General features: G+C 44.0%; 1 protein-coding gene across 2 annotated transcripts in view; it reads right to left on the bottom strand.

Moving 5' to 3' along the window:
• Positions 1-769: 769 nt before the first annotated feature.
• Acly (ATP citrate lyase) overlaps positions 770-20,075 on the bottom strand; it is a 39,272-nt gene continuing 19,966 nt past the window's right edge. For both annotated transcript variants that reach the window (XM_027947071.2, XM_027947073.2), the window contains 15 exons: positions 18,815-18,956; positions 18,347-18,515; positions 15,534-15,638; positions 14,618-14,814; positions 12,382-12,463; positions 11,709-11,819; positions 9,520-9,647; positions 8,698-8,791; positions 6,276-6,430; positions 5,720-5,870; positions 5,381-5,524; positions 3,279-3,392; positions 2,882-2,964; positions 2,143-2,219; positions 770-1,746 (listed from right to left, as the gene is read on the bottom strand). In XM_027947071.2, coding sequence (XP_027802872.1) covers positions 1,652-1,746; positions 2,143-2,219; positions 2,882-2,964; positions 3,279-3,392; positions 5,381-5,524; positions 5,720-5,870; positions 6,276-6,430; positions 8,698-8,791; positions 9,520-9,647; positions 11,709-11,819; positions 12,382-12,463; positions 14,618-14,814; positions 15,534-15,638; positions 18,347-18,515; positions 18,815-18,956 — 1,847 coding nt within the window. In that variant the 3' untranslated portion in view covers positions 770-1,651. The remainder of the gene's footprint in view (positions 1,747-2,142; positions 2,220-2,881; positions 2,965-3,278; positions 3,393-5,380; positions 5,525-5,719; positions 5,871-6,275; positions 6,431-8,697; positions 8,792-9,519; positions 9,648-11,708; positions 11,820-12,381; positions 12,464-14,617; positions 14,815-15,533; positions 15,639-18,346; positions 18,516-18,814; positions 18,957-20,075) is intronic.

Below are 20,075 nucleotides of genomic sequence, written 5' to 3'. Positions count from 1 at the left end.
GCTCGAGTCAAATGTTTCAGTTCAGTTTCGCAATGGTTAAAAAGATGAATAAAAGCCATTTTGGGTTTTGAAGCAAAGGAGTGGTTCCATTTGATGTGTTTTGAAAAATCACTGGTGCCCCAGGCACGGTGGCCCGGTGGCACATGGCTGAGGCAGGAGGATTGCGAGTTCAAAGCCAGTCTCAGCAATGGTGAGGCGTTAAGCAGCTCAGTAAGACCCTGACTTGAAGTAAAATACAAGATAGGGCTGGGGATGTGGCTCAGTGGTTGAGTGCCCCTGAGTTCAATCCCCAGTACCCGCCCACACCACACACACAAATCACTGGTGTCTTTGTGGAGGATTATAGCAGAATCAAAAGGGAAATAAGGACAGAGACAGGGTCTGAGATGCTTGGGCTATCCTCAAACACCAACTGCCCAGCAAAGCAGGTTTTATTCCTATTTTTCTTTTCAAGGGGTGGACTAAATCCGGGGTGGTTGTGTATACCTGCAATCCCAGGGGCTCAAGAGACTGAGGCAGGAGGATCACAAGTTCAAAGCCAGTCTCAGCAATTTAGGAAGACCCTATCTCAAAATAAAATAAAAATGGGCTGGGGAATGTGGCTAAGTGGTTGAGGGCCCTTGGATTCAATCCCTGATTGCCACCACCGCCCCCCCTGCAAAAAAAAAAAAAAAAGTGAACTAAAAATTTAAAACCAAATAGTACTGAATTAGTACAATTCGAAGGAATACAGATAAAAGAATATGGATGACATGAGACAGCAGCATGCTTTCATTGTTACTATATAGTTTATTTAAACGAAACTATAATAATAAAGAGAAGAGACAGATGGCAACTACCCAGCATCTCTGGATTATAGATGCAAAGTAACTGGGACGAGTCCTTGGACCCACACTTCAGTAACAGACAGACAAGTCAGCTGCATAAATACAGAGAACATAAGACATAAGACACAAGACATTCACAGCTTTTTGCTTGGCATTTCCATTTTAAACATATGTAGGTTACAACTTTACATTTTAAATTACTACTCCACACATTTTTGACAATGGCAAAGGGTGCAATGGTCCCACACACACCCCTCTCCCCATGTAAGCAGACCTTGACCTGTAATACAGAACATTTCTGCGGAGTGCTAAATAAATCCTTAACCCATAGAAAAAGATTCTTAAAAATCAAATTAATACAAATGTTCTTCATGTTATGAGGAGGAGGAAAGGGAAGAAGAAAAACAAGACATCAGGAGATACTTTAAATGTATAATATCTTGAAGTCTCATTCCCTTCCTCCAAGCAGGGAAAAATGTTTAACTGATAGAAAAAAGAAAGTGACATCATAACATCCTACAAGGAGGAAGAATACTATTCTGATGCTTCCATATAATAAATACAGCAGGTAGCAGGTAGCAGAGCAAAATGACACAAGTATTGGCTTGGTTTTTTTTATTTCTATGCTTATAAAAAAAAAATATTAAGCTTCTTTGTGTGGACTGAAAAGGCATTACCCATGGCTGTTGGTCTTTGGTGCCTGCATACCAGTGGCGGCTTACAATTCAGACCCATCCTATAGCAGGCTCCACTGCCAGCTGTCTGCATGCTATTTCCCAAGGAGTTCTTGTCTTCACTTTACAGTGCTAGGATTCCTGGCTTGGTTACATGCTCATGTGTTCTGGAAGAACGTATGAAATATCGTCCCATGGATGGCGATACAGCCCCTGCTTCAGTCTCTTCTGATCGAGATAGTGTCCTGAAATGGAGAAAATACATCTTTATGTTCATAGAGTCTGGAAGCCTGGTGAGGGGCAGAGGATGAGGGAGGGGGAAAAAAGTCTTCCTGACACAAAAAAAGGGAAGGCATAAAGAAATGGGGAAGTAAATTTGGATCCCACAGGTAAAACCAGCCACTTGGCAAAAGGGGAACTGTTATTTAATGCCATTTTCCTAGGCTAGCAATCAGAGCCCTTCCCAAGAATAAAGGAACAAGGGTAAAAATAAGGGGAATATTAAAGAAAGAAAGGATTAAGAATGACAATTAAGAAAAGTGTGACATCTCTGTTATAGATATTTACTACACAGGTAAGTGGTGCAGCTTAACTATGGGGGCTTAAAGGGAAAAAATTGCCTAAAACAACAGTAAACTCACCAATGAAGCCCATACTTCTTCCCAGCACAAAGATGCCATTGAGGGCTCCAATGTCAATGTATTCATCAGCTTCCTCCCTGCAACACACAATCAACTTGTAGTTTTAAAATGGCTCACATGACTGTCCTCCTCCAGGCACCCAGTAACTACTACTGCCTGGGGATAAGCAGCTCTTTAATTTCAAAATGAAAAAGAAGTGCTCTGGGTGGTAGGGTTAGAGACAATATTTGTTTTCTTTTTATACCTCTTTATATTTATACTTTCTAAATTCTCTATCGTGAGCATACATTATTCATAATTGTGTATCAGGGGTTCACCTGATGCTTTGACTGTATCCCTTGTGGCTTTGAAACTTACATTTTTTTTTTCTTTTTCCCAACCTGCTTCTCCCTGATCTCCTCCCTGATCTTATCTTCTCTGATCTCTGATCTTCTTTTCCCTAATCTTCTCCTCCCTCACATCACATTCTTCCTGATCTCTCCTCCCTAATCTCATTTTCTCTGAATCACCTCTTTTAAAAAACCCCTGTTCCTGCTGATGGGCAGAATCACAGCTTTTGGGACAGGAGCCCCCTGTGTTTCTCCTTTGCTAGCAAAGAAATAACCTGCCTTTTTCCTTTTTCTCAAAACCATGTCCTTGTTATTAGACTGGCATTGGGGACAAGGACTGAGCTGTCGGCAACGGTTGGGAAGAAAGAACAAAAATTAAAGCTGAAGAAGAAAATGGCTGCAGTGCTCACCGAGTAAAGGACCCACAGTTCCTAAGCATGTCTACAAATGCAACTCCGATGAAACCATCTACATTCAGGATAAGATTTGGTTTCTGGGAAGGCAAAAAATTCAAAGCATTTAACATCATTTCTCATTTTTTTTTTAATTTTGCACTGTTACTACTATTACTATGAGTTTTAAAATCACAAACTCTCCCGTGTGCTGGAGACTGTGTCAGTTCAATTCCTAGTGTATAGTAAAGGACTCTATGGCTAGTACACACTTCTGTTGGTTCAATTTAGTTATGCAACAAAAATAAAAATTTCCAGGGAACCAGATTTTATTTTGAACATACAATCAAACTGCTTTCCATTTCCCCTAAGAAACTCACCCAGAAACACGAGTAGCGAATTTTCCCTTTATTACCTTTGAGGTGGTAATCTTCTCCACTTCCAGTGCGTAATCGAGCAGCGGAGTGGCAGGGAAGTGTTGTTTGACGTAATCTTTGAGGATCTGCACTCTCATGTCAGGATTATTTATCTAAAAAATGGACCCAAAGTTATAGAGGAACCCACTCCAACACTGCTGTTAAGGGAAATGTTCATACTTGGGTCACAAATGGTCAGAGCCACACATCTTATTCTGGAAATGATTCTAGAACCTCATCCATGTGCACTATTCCACATAGCAGGGATTATGACACTGCTGTGGTGCTAAAGGTTTTTGAAGTCCACTCATGTCTCAAAATAAACATTTGTAGGTTCTTCTACATTACACGCCTTGGAGACATTCAAAAAGTTAGCCATGCAGTGTTAAGCAGGTGCTCCAACTGAAGACCTAGGTTCTAGCCACTAGGGTCTAGTCAAGCTAACAAGGTTTTACACTCAGGAAGTACACCTGACTCTTAAGTCAGGTGGCAAAGTATCCCCACAATCTGAGGAAAAACTCTAGACCTTTGATGAATGGAGTTAACCATCTCTTAAAAGACCCACACCTAGCCAGGCATGGTGGCGCACACCTGTAATCCCAGCAGTTCAGGAGGCTGAGGCAGGAGGACTGCAAGTTGAAAACTAGCCTCAACAACTCAAAATAAAAAATAAAAAGGGGCTATGGATGTGGCTCAATGGTCAAATGCCACTGGGTTCAGTCCCTGGTACCAAAATCAAAACAAAACAAAACAAAAAAACCCACATCTGTCAGTGGGGAAGTGAAATGATTTAGGCACACAGCAAATCCCAATACCAGTGGCATCCTCCTTCAGCAAACCCACAGACTTCAGAAAGGATGGAGTCCAAGGCCTGAGTGCTGTAGAGCAGGTATAGCATGATCTTAGACAGAGGGCCTGAGCTGTAGATTAGAAAGGCGTGACCTGTTCAGAACCTGAGCAAAGTTCTGCAGGGCCTAGATGGAATGGTCCTTAGAGCTAACGACCACCCCTGGCAGGTTCTAATATAGTCCCTGCTCATCAAGCAACCTCTGGATGTCTAAACTGAGGACTACCAAGCAATTAGATGCCTAGACGGGGGTGTCCTGGGTCACACACCTGACCCTCTTGTTTAATGTGATTCACACTCTTCACCTAGATCAATGAACTGTCCAACTAAATGAGGTTTCTGGAGTTACAGGGCCAAGGACTTACTAAGAAGCTGCCCCTACTTATAAGGCCCTAAGCAGCTGCCAACTATGTCTTCTTTCTCTTTTTTTGTACATGTAACATGTTACAGGGACATTCAGCCCTGAATGAGACAATATTAACTTTTAAATATTTATTGTTTTTCTCCACTTGTCTCTGCCAATTGAGCTTCCCTTGAAGTAATAATAATTATTTGTAATGAGGATTCATCCCAGAGGCACTCTATCACCGAGCTACTTCCCTAGCTCTTTTTATTTTTTATTTTGAGACCAGGTCTTGCTAAGTTGCTGAGACTAGTCTGAACTGAACTTGTAAGTCTCCTGAGCTGCTGGGATTATAGGCACCATGTTTGTGTTGATATTTATGAGTTTCCTACCCCATATTAGGTGCACCCATCCGAAACACGATGGAAAATAAAACAGAGCAACTTCCAAGTGGAAGTGTTAGAGCCTTCCCACTGATCTGCCATTACCACTTTCCTTCTGAAATGAGACCCAAGAAGGGGTGCTCTGCAGTACAGAGAACAGAGCGGCTCCTAACCTGGAGCACATGTAATGTGAACAAAAAATAAACCTTTGCCCTTGTAGGCCACTGAGATGTGTGGAGTTGTTTGCCACTGAGGCAAGAGGCATTATCAAGCATAAGGCCACCGACAGGTTTCTTTAACCCACACACCCCACCTCTTTTTTTTTTTTGGTACTGAGGATTGAACCCAGGGGTGCTTCACTACTAAGCCACATCCCTAGATCAGCTGCCTTATACTTGGCATCTGCCGACATATCCATAGCTTTTAGCTTTTGCAACTTAGGAGCATGGGTGTTTTCACTAAACCAATCACCTCCTGTCACCTCCCATCCTATAGTTCCACCCCCTATTAAGTAGATAGATAACTTACAGATTTCACTCGATGGCCAATACCCATAATCAGTTTTCCTTCCTTCTTCATCTTGTTCACAAACTCCATGGGGATAATGCCACTGTCAAAGGCCTTACTGAACATCTTGGCTGCTGCATCCAAAGCACCCCCAAACCGATCCCCCTATAGTAGAAACAAGCACATCCTGCCCTCAGCTTTAAGTTATCTTCAACTTCACAAACCAATCCAGGACGCCTGAACAGCCCCAGTCCAGGGTTTTACACTCAGTGGCTCCTTCTAGGACCCTGTTGCAGTCTAGCAGCCAGATGTCAAAGCCCAATGTCCTTCCTGTTCTCCTCCCAGAATGACAATACTTACAATGGTGAGCAGCCCCGAAGTTAGGCTGGAGACAAGGTCCTTCCCAGCCCGGGCACAGATGATGGTGTTGTGGGCCCCAGAGACAGCTGGCCCATGATCAGCTGTCACCATCAGACACATTTCAATGAACTGGCAAGAGTATTTGGGCAACCTAGAGGATATACAGATGCATGGAGAGGAGAGATGGAATAAAGGCCAGTAGCCACAAGGCCACACTCCCATTCTCCCATCTCCCCAGACAAATGGCTCAAATTCGAGAAGGGTAATTCCCTTGCAATCAAGTCTCATGCCAACTCCAAGGCATAACCTCTGGACTTCTCTGTTATCAAATGCTACTTTTAAGACACAGTTAGCAATGAGGGTTTAAAATCTATTTCTTCAGCCATTTTTAGCATGTCTCTAAATAAAATACAAAATAGGGCTGGGGATGTGGCTCAGTGGTTGAGTGCCCGAGTTCAATTCCTGATATATAAAAAAAAAAAGAAGATTGACCCTAGACACACTACTCAAGCTGTCCCAGCCCCACTCTTTTGATAGGGTAAGGTCACTAACTCACCTTCTTTGGAACCAGAGGAGGCCAAGGACCCCACCAATGCCCATCTCTTCCTTGAAGACCTCAGTGATGGGCATGCCTGCATAGATGAGCTCCTGTCCTCGCTCGTCACAGATGCTGGTCATAAATGAGGCAGGTTTGCGGATCAAACCCAGCTCCTGAGCAGAAATAAGGAAGAGGAAGATAGGGCTATGGTGACCACCATAGATTTCTGTAGCTCCACCATCTGTGCTCTCAGAACTGAAGTGTCCCAAGAATGATTTGGCCACTCTGGTGGCCAAGCAACAATTCCCAAAGTTCCCAAGGACTAAGTGCAAAAGCCCTCTGATTAGACAACATGCAGTATAGAAAACAGGGCACCACACCTGGTACCCTACCCACTTGACACTGGCACAAGTTCCAACCTTAACTGAGCATTTGCTGGGCCAGGCGGTGCACTAAGCGGTTTACATCCACTGGTTCATTTTAACTTCACAAAGCAGAATCATTCCTTCTATTACAGCAGAGGAAACCAGGCTGAGGCTCAGTAACCAGCCAAGCTCACTTGGCTAAGAAACTGAAGCAGGAACCTCAAAGAAGATCTTTAAAACACTTCAGATATAGCTGCAAACACCCCACCAAGAATGTATTGACACACAGAGCTGTAGAAATGGTGGAATGCCCTCTCAACCTGTTCTTTACTAAGATGAAAAGGACTGAACTCATGAACTCCCCATCCTCTTCCTCTGCCTCCTGAGTCACTAGGATTACCAGAGTGTGTCACCACACCTAGCGAACAATTTAATAAACCTGATACTATTCAACTGCCTAAAGAAAGGCTTTATCAGTTTCCACTCATATCAATAATGGATGAATGCAAGAGTTTTCTCACACCTGTATAAACATAATTTATCATCAAATAATTCAATCTTTGCAAACCTATTAGGGGAAATTGGTATCAGTTTTATTTTGGTTCCTTTCATAAAGTGAAGTGGTACATTTTTTTTCATGTTGAAAAGACATTTCCTACCTATGTTTACCCCCCTCCACCTTTTTAAAAATATATACATATATGGGACTGGGATTGTGGTTCAGCGGTAGAGTGCTCGTCTAGCACGTGCGAGGCCCTGGGTTCGATCCTCAGCACTACATAAAACAAATAAATAAAATAAAGGTATTGTGTCCAACTACTTCTAAAAAAAAATATTAATATATATACACATATATATTTATACCTTTATTTTATTTATTTATTTTTATGTGGTGCTGAGGATCGAACCCAGGGCCTCCCACGTGCTAGATGAGCACTCTACCACTGAGCCACAAGCCCAGCCCCCCCAATATATATATTTTTTTAATTGTCAATGGACCATTATTTTATTTATTTTTTTTATATATAGTGCTGAGAATCAAACCCAGTGCCTCACATGGGTTAGGCAAGCACTCTACCACTGAGCCACAACCCCAGCCTGTGCACATAGTAAGCAAGCACTCTATCATGAGCTACATTCCAAGCCCCTTCTATTTTATTTTGGGACAGGGTCTCATTAAGTTCCCCAGGCTGGCCATGAACCTGTGATCCTTTTGCCTTAGCCTCCCAAGTAGTTGGGAATACAGGTATGCTCCAGTGGTCACAGGATCTTTTTTTTTTTTTTTTTTGGTACTTGAGATTGAACCCAGGGGGAATTAACCACTAGCCACATCCCCAGGTCTTTTTTATTATTTTATTTAGAGATAGTGTCTTGCTAAGTTGCTAAAGCTGGCTTTGAACTTGTACCCTTCCTACTCAGCCTCCAGGGACACTGGGATTATAGGCGTGTGCCACTATACCTGGTGGTCATTGGATCTTTTAACATTTACTCCTAAGAGTCCTTGTATATCAAGAATATTGGCCAGGCACAGAGGCACACACCTGTAATCCCATAAGCTTGGGAGGCTAAGGCCTTACATGACTTAGACTCTATCTCAAAATAAAAAAAGGGCTGAGGATATGGTTCAGTGGTTGAGTATCCCTGGGTTTAATCCCTGGTACACCCCTCCCCCCACCCCCAAAAAAAGAATATTGGCTCTTCATCTATGCCCCATAGACAATTAGGCAGAGTGATCTATCAACTTCACCCCTAAAATCCCTTACCAAATGCAAAACATTTCTAAAGGACATTATTGCCCCAGCACCCTCTGTTTCCTCATCAAGTGACAGATGTGGGAGACACAGGTTGCCCAGGCCCTATGGGACCTATATTTGTTTTACTCATCTCACAAGCTCCAGCAACAGGCAGTGGGCAAAGTCCAAGATTTAATCACCGAGGTTTCTTCTAAGTGAGAGGTAACATCATTGCTTTTTAACTAGTTGAGAGGGCCTTGAAAGGCCAAATCAATTTAAAACCTACCCCACTGGTCCCCCAAGTTTCCCCTACCCTCACTGCTAGGGATCCCAGGCACCTACCCTGGCCCAGGAGTAGTCCATGGGCACTGTCGGGGGTGGCACCTCTTGGGCAGGAACGATGACTCCTTTGGCCACAAGATCTTCATATACAGACCTACGAGGGAGAAAGAGGCAGGGAACAACATTCATTCCTGCAGATTTTATAGATTAATAAATCTGGGCTCCTCTGTCTAACACCACAGGCCACCTCAGCTGTCAGTGGTTCATGTCACAGGTTGGATTATGAGAATAAGTGAAGAAAAGTGCTGGCCAGGACTGTCCTCACTCCTCTGCCCCATATCTCCTCAGGATAGGGCTTGATAGAAAGCTGGATCTGGGTCCAACAAAGGACGGGGGGAGCAGAGCCAAACTTAGGAGGTAGAAGAAGAGACAATGGGATCTCCAACAACTTTTTTGGTGGTACCGGGGACTTAACTCAAGAGCACTAAACCATTGAACTACATATCCCCACTTTTTAAAATTTATATTTTTTACTTTGAAACAGTAAGTTGCCAAGGATGGCCTTGAACTTATAATCCTCCTGCCTCTATTCTTGAGCCCAACAACTTAGCAATCAGAGGAGATACATTTCCATGCTTATCTCTCATTTATAGCCACCAACTTCTGGTCAAGGCTGTGGGCTCAGAAACTGGACCTGCTGCTCTAAATCAAAACAACAAAAGCCAAGAGAACAATGATCTTGCACTGTCCACACAGTTGTGCTAAATGCCTGAAAGGGACCAGAAACAATCAGATGCCCCAACGTTACAGAAGAGCCTGTTGTCCTCAAGAGGGGCTTGGAAAGGGTGGGGGAGGCCAGACTCTTCCTGAAGGTCCACTTACTGGATGATTTCTCCAAGTTCATCAAAGCTTCGGGGCACAAACACGCCTGCCTCCTTCAAAGCCTGGTTCTTGGCTACTGCTGTTTCAGAAGCCTGGTTGGCACAAGCTCCGGCATGGCCAAACTGGACCTGAAGGCAAAGGACAACAGCTTCACTGGGCTTCTTAATCCCCCAAGGGAGAAAAAAGGGTACCAGGAAACATCAGCGCTGATCACAGCTGGCCTGTGCTAAACAGTTTCTACAAATCACTCCATTTGAGCTTTAAGAATGCTCACTAAGCTTGCAGGATGGATGACTCCCATATTATAGAAGAGGAAATGAGGCACAGCTCAGGAGCTTACTTGAGATCACATGGCTAACATACACTGAAGCCAGGGTACAAAGCCCAGGCCAATTCCAGAATAACCTTCTTCATACTAAGCCACATCCAGCTTCCTCTGGGGCAGTCAGTGGTCAGGGGCATGGGAAACATGGCTTAGTTTTGAGCAATATGTGAGAAATAAGATTAAAAATTGGCAATCTTGGCCTAGCTGAGTTCACAGACAGTCTCATTGTCTCATTCTACTTTTATAAAACATGCACCAACATTTTTCTTAAAAACCTCAGAAGATATCATGCAAAAATATAAATTTCCAGCCTCTTTAAAAAAAGTCACATTTTCCACCTGTAGCCCTGTATCTCCACATAGCAACAACCACGTGGAGCCAATCAGCAACTGCCCCCTTGTGTTAGAGTGAGCACTGAGGTAAGATCAAATCCAGGGGAACACAGAAGAGAGCAAGAGAGAAGAAAGGCCCATCAAGTCACATGGTAACTGTCTTTAATCAAATGATGAGGAAAATAAACTATCCTAAACATCTGGTACAAAACCCTGACTCAGGGTGGGGTACAGTGGGCAATCTTAACATTCAACCTGTACAAACATCATTTGCACTTTCTTTTCCTTTGTTTTTTTGATGGCACTGAGGATTGATCCCAGAGGTCCTCTACCACTGAGCTATATGCCCAGTCCTTTTAATTTTTTGAGATAAAGTCTCATTAAGTTGCCTAGGCTGATTTGGAACTTTTGATGCCTCAGCCTTCTTGGTCACTGGAATTACAAGGTGTGCACCACTGTGTTGGCCCCATCCTACCCTTTCTTGTAATTTGATTCACCTCATTCCTTTCATGCCTGCCCAGTTTTCCTTTATGGGGCTGTAACATGATAACACAGCCCGATGAGCATTTAGGTTCTTTCCATCTTTTGCCATTACCACATGGCAGTGGGCATCCTTAGACTTGGAAATATTTTGCATGCATGCCCATAGGGCAAATGTGCAGAAATGAAATTACTCCTTTGAAGGAGATGTGCATTCTAAAACTGGATACAAACTGCCAGCTGGAGGTAGGCAGGAATCTGATGGGGAAAGGTCAGCTTTCTAGGGAGAAAGAATAGTGTGACCAAGGCTTGCTAGTAGGAAACACTTCAAGTTTACAACTTGTCATTGCTGTAGGAAGCCTTGAAGGCCAACTTTCCTCTCTATACATATACAGCACTAAGGTAAGGCTTTATGCCCACAGGCTATTCCACAACACTGATGAACTAATTGCTGATAAGTTCTTATGTGATGAACCATCTCAAGATACAGAACTTGTCTAAGCTGCATCATAGGGGCTGCTCAAGTGTGGCCCCAGCAGAAATCAAACAGTTCAGCTTAGCAGAGAGCAAAAGCTCAGACAATGTTTGTATTTGACACCTAATATATATATGCTGCCAGGCACTTTCACATGCATTATGTCATTTTAACACAGCAAGCACAAGCCCCTTTTCCTATCCAGCCTCTCTAACATGGTGTCCCTACCAGGCCCCTCCCCAGCTGAATCTATGTCCTCTTCCTCCTCAGCCTCTTGCACTGGCCCTAAATGCCATTCATGCATCACCTTCTCATCTAAGCCTCAACTCCTGCAGACAGCAAGTAGGGACTCGAGAGTTCTGTGTGGACCTTAATCTGCTGATGAGAATGTCTCTTCCAAGTGGACATAAGCTCCCGGAGAGCAGGGCCCGTCTGGGCTTTGTAGTACCCAAGCAAGTAAGGCACATTTACTGATGGAGCTAGCTGCTTAATGCAATGACCACATAGCTCCCCTCAAATCCTCCCTCTTGCCCCCACTCCACACCCATTTGTGACCTGGAACAGGGAACCACCATACCTCAGAGGAGAACATGGTGGCACACGTCCCAATGCACCAACAGACCACTGGCTTGGTAAGGCGGCCCTCCTTGATGCCCCGACAGATCTTATATTCTTCAGTGCCTCCTATCTGCCAAGGAATAGAAAATTAGAAAAGTCCACAAGTTAGTGGAGCTCGTCCTGAATCATTCCAGGACCAGCACTACAATAGGAAAAATTGCCCCAAATCATGCAGGGGACAAAAGTCACTTGTGTCCTAAGATATACAACTTAGCTACAAAAATGGGAGTATGTAAGCCTTGGCCAAATGACAGAAAGTTTAGACTGGGGAGAGTCAGCCTGAAAGAAGGGAGGAATTCCAAAGAGCATGATTTTTCAGAAACATCATGGAGGAGCCAACAGTGACAACCTCTGGGCTGTGTCTCCGGAGTATGACTGACAAGAAACTGTGACCTTTGGTACACACAACCAAAATGCTTGGATTTTTAACTAAAAAATGCTTGACTCTAAAAAACTTGAGATTATGCATTATTTCTACAATCATAAAAAAATTGGAGGGGGTAATTGGGGGTTATACCTCAGTCATAGAGCATTTGCCTAGTATATGCAAGGCTCTGGGTTTGATCCTCAGCACAGAATGTTTTAAAAGGGGGGTGGGGAGGGGTGGGGAGTAATTTAAAATCCTAACTCACCTCTCCAAGAACCACAATCATTTTGACTCCTGGAGTGTCCTGGTAACGTAACACATGATCCATGAATGTTGAGCCGGGGTACCTGATAACAGCAGGGAGGACAGAGAGGATCAGAAGGTGGTCTGGAAAGGTCTAAGCAGATATGTGAAGCACCCCTGTATATACTGGAGACACTGATTTTTTTCAAGGGTGTGGATGTCCACTGAGGTTTAGAGAAGCCCCAGGAATAACGGAGGTGGGAGAAAGTGGCAAGGTAGCAAATATCACAGACAAGAGAACTAGAGAAAGTAGTGGAGTTAGTTTGCAGAGGAAGAGACGGGGCACAGAATAAGCCTACAAAAAAGGTTCATTCAGCAGTATGAGATGAGAAGCACATGTGTGGTGGTTTTCAACTACATCCACAAATTTGTAGGAAAAAGTAGAACCAGATACCTTTGTTTTGGAACATGGGTCAGATTTACATTCTCATGAACAAAAGATGGCAGGGTATTCCATGACACAGAATTCCAAGACTAGGTTATAAGAGTGTCTTGGGGGGCGGGGGCTGAGGTTGTATGTAGCACATGCCTCTCATGCATCAGGCACTGAGTTCTATCTTCAGCGCCACATAAAAATAAATAAATAAAGATACTGTGTCCATCTACAACCAAAAAATTATTTTAAAAAAATTTTAAAAGAGCGTCTTGGGGGCTGGAGTTGTGGCTCAGTGGCAGAGCACCTGTCTCACACATGTGAGGCACTGGGTTCAATTCTCAGCACATTAAAAAAAGAAAGAAAGAAAAATAAAGGTATTGTGTCCATCTACCAAAAAAAAAAAATAGTGTGTCTGGCACTCTCTCTTAAATTGCTCAAGAGAAATCACTCACTGAGAGGAGAGTGCCAGTCCTCAGATAGCTGCCAGGTCCTCAGGACACTCACGAAGCCCAAAGAATAGCCAATCAGCTAGTTATGTGAAAGAGCCATCTCCAACTATAGGCAAGCATTCATCCAGCAGCCTGCAGCCCTGCTGACAACTACAACTTCATGAACTGCCTGCCCTACTGAGCTTCTCCTGAATGCTGAACCACGGAAACCTCAAGAATAAGTATTTATCATTGCTTGAAGCCATTCTGCTTGGGAGCAATTTTTTTTTTAACATAGCAATAGATAATTAATCTATTTAGTTCATGTGAAGCCATGTTCTAGGATGGCAGGTTGTTGCTGAAATTTCTAGCCCCCCTCCTATTTTTACAGTACTGAGGATTGAACCCACAGCCTCACACATGCGAGGCCAGTGTTTCACCACGGAGCTACAGCCCCTGCAGTTCTATACACTTTTTCTATTTTCTAATGTCAGAAGAGTTTGCAAGAGAAGTAAAGCTAAGTAGACTTCTCTGTAGCTCTGTGTGCTTTCCACACCTTCAAGAGCATTATATGTCCAAGGGGACAGTACAGCAAGCAGCATTTTCTAGACTTCTGTGATGTGAAACCTTTGGTCAGGGACTACCCAAGGACTAGCATTCCCTTCTGACCACCCCACTAAATCTGCAGCAAAAGTCCTTCCTATGGGTATCCTGTCTGACACAAAGAGCCAGGGAGATGGACAAGGTGAAGCACTCTCCCAACAGCTTTTGGTTTTTTCAGCCAGACAGCAGCAGTGGTAGGAATAGCAACAAAAATAAACATCAATGGTTAGTATTATGGACTAGTGTCAGGCATTACTCTACTGATGATCTATTGATCATCATTCCCACTAACAACAACGATGATACTCCCATTTAATACAATTAACATTTTCTGAGCACCTACTAAGTATCAGGCCATGTGTTAGCTACTTTAAGTACCTCACTTAGCCCTCTGAGCAACCCCATGAGGTGGGAGCATTTATTTGACCCATTTTGAGAGGTAAGGATGGTGGCAGTCTAGGGAGATCAAGTGACCTGCCTAGGACACCTGCCGAGAAACAGGAAACTGGGATTTGAACTCCTCAGGTCTTTGATTTCAGAACTGGTTCTCCTAACCCCTGCACTCTGCTGCCTCCCTCTGGCTGCATTTTAGAACCAAAAGAAGGAAAAAAAAGGAATTACATCAAAAGCCCTGAAACACCTTTAAAAACCCATTTCCCTATATTTTCTGATTTTGCAATTCGGTCAGCACTGAGGCATGAGTAGAAAAATCTCTTTTTTGGACTTAAGCAACACCCCTCAATGGCCAAGTCTCACTGTGGGAGGCCCCTCCCTGGCCTCCAGCTCATTACCTGTCCCCACCAATGGCCACACCCTCGTAGACACCATCCGTGGTCCGGGAGATGATGTTGTTGAGCTCGTTGGACATGCCTCCAGAGCGTGAGACGTAGGCCACGCTGCCAGGGCGGTACAGTTTGGAGGCCAAGATGTTGTCCAGCATCCCGCCTGTATTCCCAATCTTAAAGCACCCTGGCTTAATGCCCCCAACCTGCAGGGACAGAAAGGAGATCAGGGAGGAAGGTTCCTTCTTGACCACAGGGTACAGGGGAATCGGTTATCCCCCATATTACCTGCCTAGCCCCCCTGGCCAGACTGGGGAGAAAATGGCTGAGAGAATTAACATCTGCTTATGGAGTTCCCTGCTTAGGAAGAATCTCTTTTTTTTCTTGAGACACTATATAGAAAAAAAAAAGCTTTTCTGGTTAAAAAGAGTCACTGCCCTTACTCCAAAGGGCCATGTACCCAGCAGAGGTGTACAGCAGAGCTGGGCCTCGCCATACACCATCATGTCCTGCCTTTGAGATAAAGATCCCTTGTTTAGTTCAACTCCTAGCTTCAAATTTTAAAGCAACAACTAAGGAAAACAAAATATTCACAAAGCACAGTTTTTTCTTATGTGAAGACCTTTAGGTCAAAAGTAAGGCTTCCAGGTGGCCTTCTCTTCTGTTTACAGTTAAAAGAATAATCAAAGACTATGCTATGGTTATAAATAAACACTAACCGTCCCCCGCCTCCCCAAAGTTTTCCATCCGCCCCTTAGAACTATAAAGGTGATGGCCTGTGGAGTTTTACTTTCAAAACTAACTGAAATTGAATTAACTCCACAAGTACTCCCCAATCTTCCCAGTCTAGGAGAGGGACATAAGAATAAAAACTTAAGTTTCCTAAGGACCTCAAGTTTAAAGGCTTTCTAGAGGGTACACTCACAGTGGCAGGTCCGATAATGGTCACTCCCTTCTGGTCTGCCTTCTTGATCAGCTTCCTCGTAAGGGCCTCAGGGATGCCTTCTGCTATGATGGCGATGGTCCGGATCTAAAGGATAAGAACAGGGCCTTCCTGTGAACTCTTCACCCCAGACAGGCAGCAAGGCAGCATAGTTCAAGGGCTCATCGCATGACAAATCAATGCATCTCCTTCCCACAGGTGTCTTTGCCTACCCTGATTGCTCTAACCCCCTCCCCAAAGGAGGCACTGGGTAGAGAGTGTCACAAATATTTAGTAAATGAGCAGAAGCAAATGTTTCCAAGACCCTACTACATTCTCTCACCTCAACTCTCAGATCCCTACCATTTCTTGTGCCTACCCAGAAAACAGCTGTCTCTGGCTTTTGCCTGGTACCTGCTCAGTCTTCACCATGTCACTGCAAGGGCAAGGCCTGTGAGTGAAAGAAGCTGCTTCCACACACAGCCCAGAGAGTGGGTTGAAGAAGCAACCCAGAAGGGGTTGGATCCGAGAATAATCTCTGGCTCTGGACCAGAGGCCAGAAGACTTCTTGTAAAGGGTCAAGATCATAGTTTAGCTGGGCATGGTGGCACACATCTGTAATCCCAGCGGCTCAGGAGGCAGAGGCAGAGGATCTTGAGTTCAAAGCCGGCAACTTAGTGAGGCCCTAAGAAATCAGTGAGACCCTGTCTCTAAATAAAATACAAAAAAGGGCTGGGGATATGGCTCAATGGTTACGAACCCCTGGATTCACTCACCAGTACCAAAAGAATATCATAGTTTAGCCGGAAGTGGTGGCACATGCCTATAATCCCAGCAGCTTTTTTTTTGGAGACAGTGTGTTGCTAATTTGCAGAGGCTGGCCTCAAACTTTCGATTCTCCTGCCTCAGCCTACTGAATCAGGATTATAGGCATGTGCCATTATGCCTGGTGCTGGCTGGTTTTTTTTTTTCCCCACTTTTTTTATTGGTGCATTTTAGTTTGGCTGTGTTTTGACAAAACTTTATTTACAAGAACAGGTGATGAACTAAGTTGTGCCTCAGGCAATAGTTTGCCCAAGTCTGTTCTAATCTTTAAAAAAGCAATTCATTTTCTTTTCATGTCATCTGATTATCAAAATAATTTGTTTTCTAGTCATAAACTAGAATAAGCCAATCTATGGGATCAGATAAAAAAGAATCAATACCCTAATCTATAAAGAGCTTTTACAAAACAGCAGACAACCATCCAGAAGAAAAAAAAGGGGAGGAGGGCAAGTCACAGAAAACAAATGACCAAACAGGATTCTCTCAACAGTTTGGCTCTGGGTCCTACATTAATTCTAACAGAAGAAAAACAGATTCAAAGTCTATATTTTAAAATTCAGGGTTGCAGAATAAAACATCATGAATTCAGTGATGATTATGTTTAAATATTAAGTTTATTCTTGCTGTCAAACCACAAAACAAAATGATGATCATTGAGTTTGCATAAAAAAAAAAAAAAAAAAAAGAAAAGAAAAGAAATGGCCAATTTTTAAAATACTCCTCTTAGTTAATAACCAAAAACATGCAGCTGGGGGGCTGGGGTTGTGGCTCAGTGGTAGAGTGCTTGCCTAGCATGTAGGAGGCACTGGGTTTGATCCTCAGTGCCATATAAAAATAAAAATATTGTATCCACCTAAAACTAAAAAAAACATGCAGCTGGGTGCAGTGACATATACCTGTAATCCAGCTACTCAGCAGGCTAAAGCAGGAGAATGGCAAGTTTGAGGCTAGCCTCTACAACATCTTGAAACCCTGCCTTAAAATTAAAAATTAAAAGGCGGGGGGGGATGAGAATGTAGCTCTGGTACTGGTTTTAATCCCTAGCATTGCAAAAATAAAGAAAGGAAGGAAGGAAAGATGGGCTGGGGGTGTAGCTCAGTGGTAAAGTGCCTGTGTGGGTTATCTGAGGGTCTGTGTTCTCGGTGGTGGTGGTGGTGGTAAAGCATAGGCAAATTATGGGGTTAGGAATACAACTCAGTAGTAGAGAACTTGCTTAGCCTTAGCATACACTGTTTTGATCCCTAGTGCCAAAAAAAAAAGTGTGTGTGGAAAAAAATGCTAATTAAATAGAATACCTATTAATTTTGACAAATGTTTAATGTTGACAAGAGGAAGGGGACAAGGTGTACTACCAATAGGAGTTGACACCACTACATCTTTCCCAGATGTCAGGATGGATCAGAGGCTTCCAACCTGTACATTCTGATGTAGAAATTTATGTTAGGAGACTAATTAAGGATATATGTAAATGTTAACCCAAGATGTTCATCACAAGACTTGGAAAGGCAAAAAACAATGCTACCAACATGTTATCTACTGATGTGGAAAGAGTAACTGAAGAATGATTATACACTAGCTAGGTGCAATATTACTCCATTTGTTCAAAATCCAAAAAAGTTGTAGAAAAGGTGTAAATAATGTTAGCAGCCATGTTTCTAGGATGTGATAATTAAAAGTACTTAAATTTGTTTCTATGATGAATATGTAATACTTTTACATTAAGCCAGTATTTCTGACCCCATTTTTTCAGCCAGTTTTGGATAGCACAGAGAAGATCTGATGGGAGATTTAAGGCTGGAACTGGCCCTTTGTAAGTCTACATAAGCAGCCCCTATCTGGCCTAACCTGATTTCTGAAAACACCCAAACACTGGCCTCTCCCAACTCCCAACCCTTTTGTCTAAGTCCATAACTGTGGACACCATTCCAGAGTCATCCTGCTACCCTACTCCAACGCCTCCTCCCTGCATCCCCCAGAGCCCTGCTATCTACCTGTGCATAATTCATGGTCTCCATGGTGCTGTCATAAGCAGAGCGGAGAGAGGCAAAGTTGATCAGCACATCTACCTCTGGGTGCTTCTTCATGGCATCGGCCATGTTCTTGAAGACAGGGATCAGGATCTCCTTATGTCCCCAGTAAAATTTCTGCTTGTGGTCCCCACTGTGAGACAGCAAAAGAAGGGTTAGGACACCCTCAACCAGTCAGGACTGGTGAGGGGGAAACTAAGGGGAGGAACTTCACCTAGAAAGAGAACAGGCATGGTCTCAAAGATTCTCCATCTAAAGGGGAAAGATCCCCCAGAAATACTAACTGCCTCAGTCTCTGGGAGGTACAAGCCCTTCCCCCACAAAGGCCAGAAACTAGTTGACCCCCCCCCCCCCCCCGGCTTGTCTCAAAGGGAGAGAGGAGGCATCCTACTGGTTAACCATCTCTATGCTATCTGCCTGGGCATGACTCACGTGAACGGGTAGACCATGGCGGCCACTGAGGGCTCATCCCGGGAGCACACGTAGTCAAAGTCCAGCATGCCTTGCACGGCCCGGGTCTGCATGCCCCACACGATGGCCTTGGTGTGGCGGCTGAAGAGGGTGGCACTCTTTCCTGGTGGGCAAAGACACAGCGAGTGCACCCAGAATACACTGCCAGGAGACCTCCAAGGGCATGGGCTGCCTGCGAGACCCGTCTGTGCCCCAAGTCCAGGATGGTGGCCCATCAAAATAGCAAAGAATGTTAGGATGATGGCATTCTGAGAGCTTTTAGGGGAGGAGGTGCCTCAATTTTTCTGGAAGGAGGCAGCAGAGAGAGCAAAAACAGCTAAGACCTGCCTGGCTGATAAACAGCACCTCAATGAACAGAAAAAAGGCTCCCCATGTAGAGAACGGGCCCTATCAGTGAAGCCACCCAGAATTCCTCCAGGCCAAATTTCACAGGAAAAGTGATCAGGATGCATCCCTGTGGTTTTAATAAATTAAGGTCTCTATAAAAAATGTTCAGCTCTCCCCATTTTGATAGCCTCAGGACTTAAACAACTCCCCAACAATGCTTATCACGCTGGAATTCTGGACACAAAAATAACTGTGGTCAGGGTTTGAATTCTCAAAAATTCTGGGTCAGTGTAGGTCCAATGAAGAAGCGTGGGGCAGCTAGGACAGAAGACGGGGCAGCCGTATCTGAGCTCTGACTGGGCTCTGGCACAAGGCAGGAGAGCAAGCTGCAGCACAGGCCCGCTGACCTCCTCTCCTACTCCTCCCTTCTCTCAATGCTCATAACAATACTCTGGATATAACAGGCTCTCTGGTGAGTAGAAAATGATGAGGGGCAGAAGAGAACAAACGGAGCTGGTGGAAGTAAATCCTCAGGGCTAGCAGGTAGCTCCCCCTTCAACTCCCTATGAGTCAGGAAAGCAGTCCTAGGGGAGGTTCTGAGATCTCCAAGGAGAACAATGCATCTACTGAGTGGCATCCGGTACTAATTAACCTAAAGTACTCGTGCAGGCATGGCTAACCAAGTTCAAGGACTGATTAAATCCCTGTGTAGGCCAACAGTAAGCTTCTCAGGACAGAAAGCTTTGCAGATTCCTAGGACTGACACCTGGAACTATGGATCAGATGAGACATGGGATCTCAGAACAATGGAAGATATCTAACCCCATTCTTACAATTTCTAACCCCAAGCAACTAAAGCCCAGAAAAGCCAAATGACAGTAGTCCAAGATCACCT

Source organism: Marmota flaviventris, chromosome 17, assembly GCF_047511675.1.
Source record: "Marmota flaviventris isolate mMarFla1 chromosome 17, mMarFla1.hap1, whole genome shotgun sequence".
In the NCBI taxonomy this organism is placed as follows: Eukaryota; Metazoa; Chordata; class Mammalia; order Rodentia; family Sciuridae; genus Marmota; species Marmota flaviventris.
The sequence above is the reverse complement of the archived record's forward strand: the minus strand, read 5'-3'. Positions and strand labels throughout refer to the sequence as shown.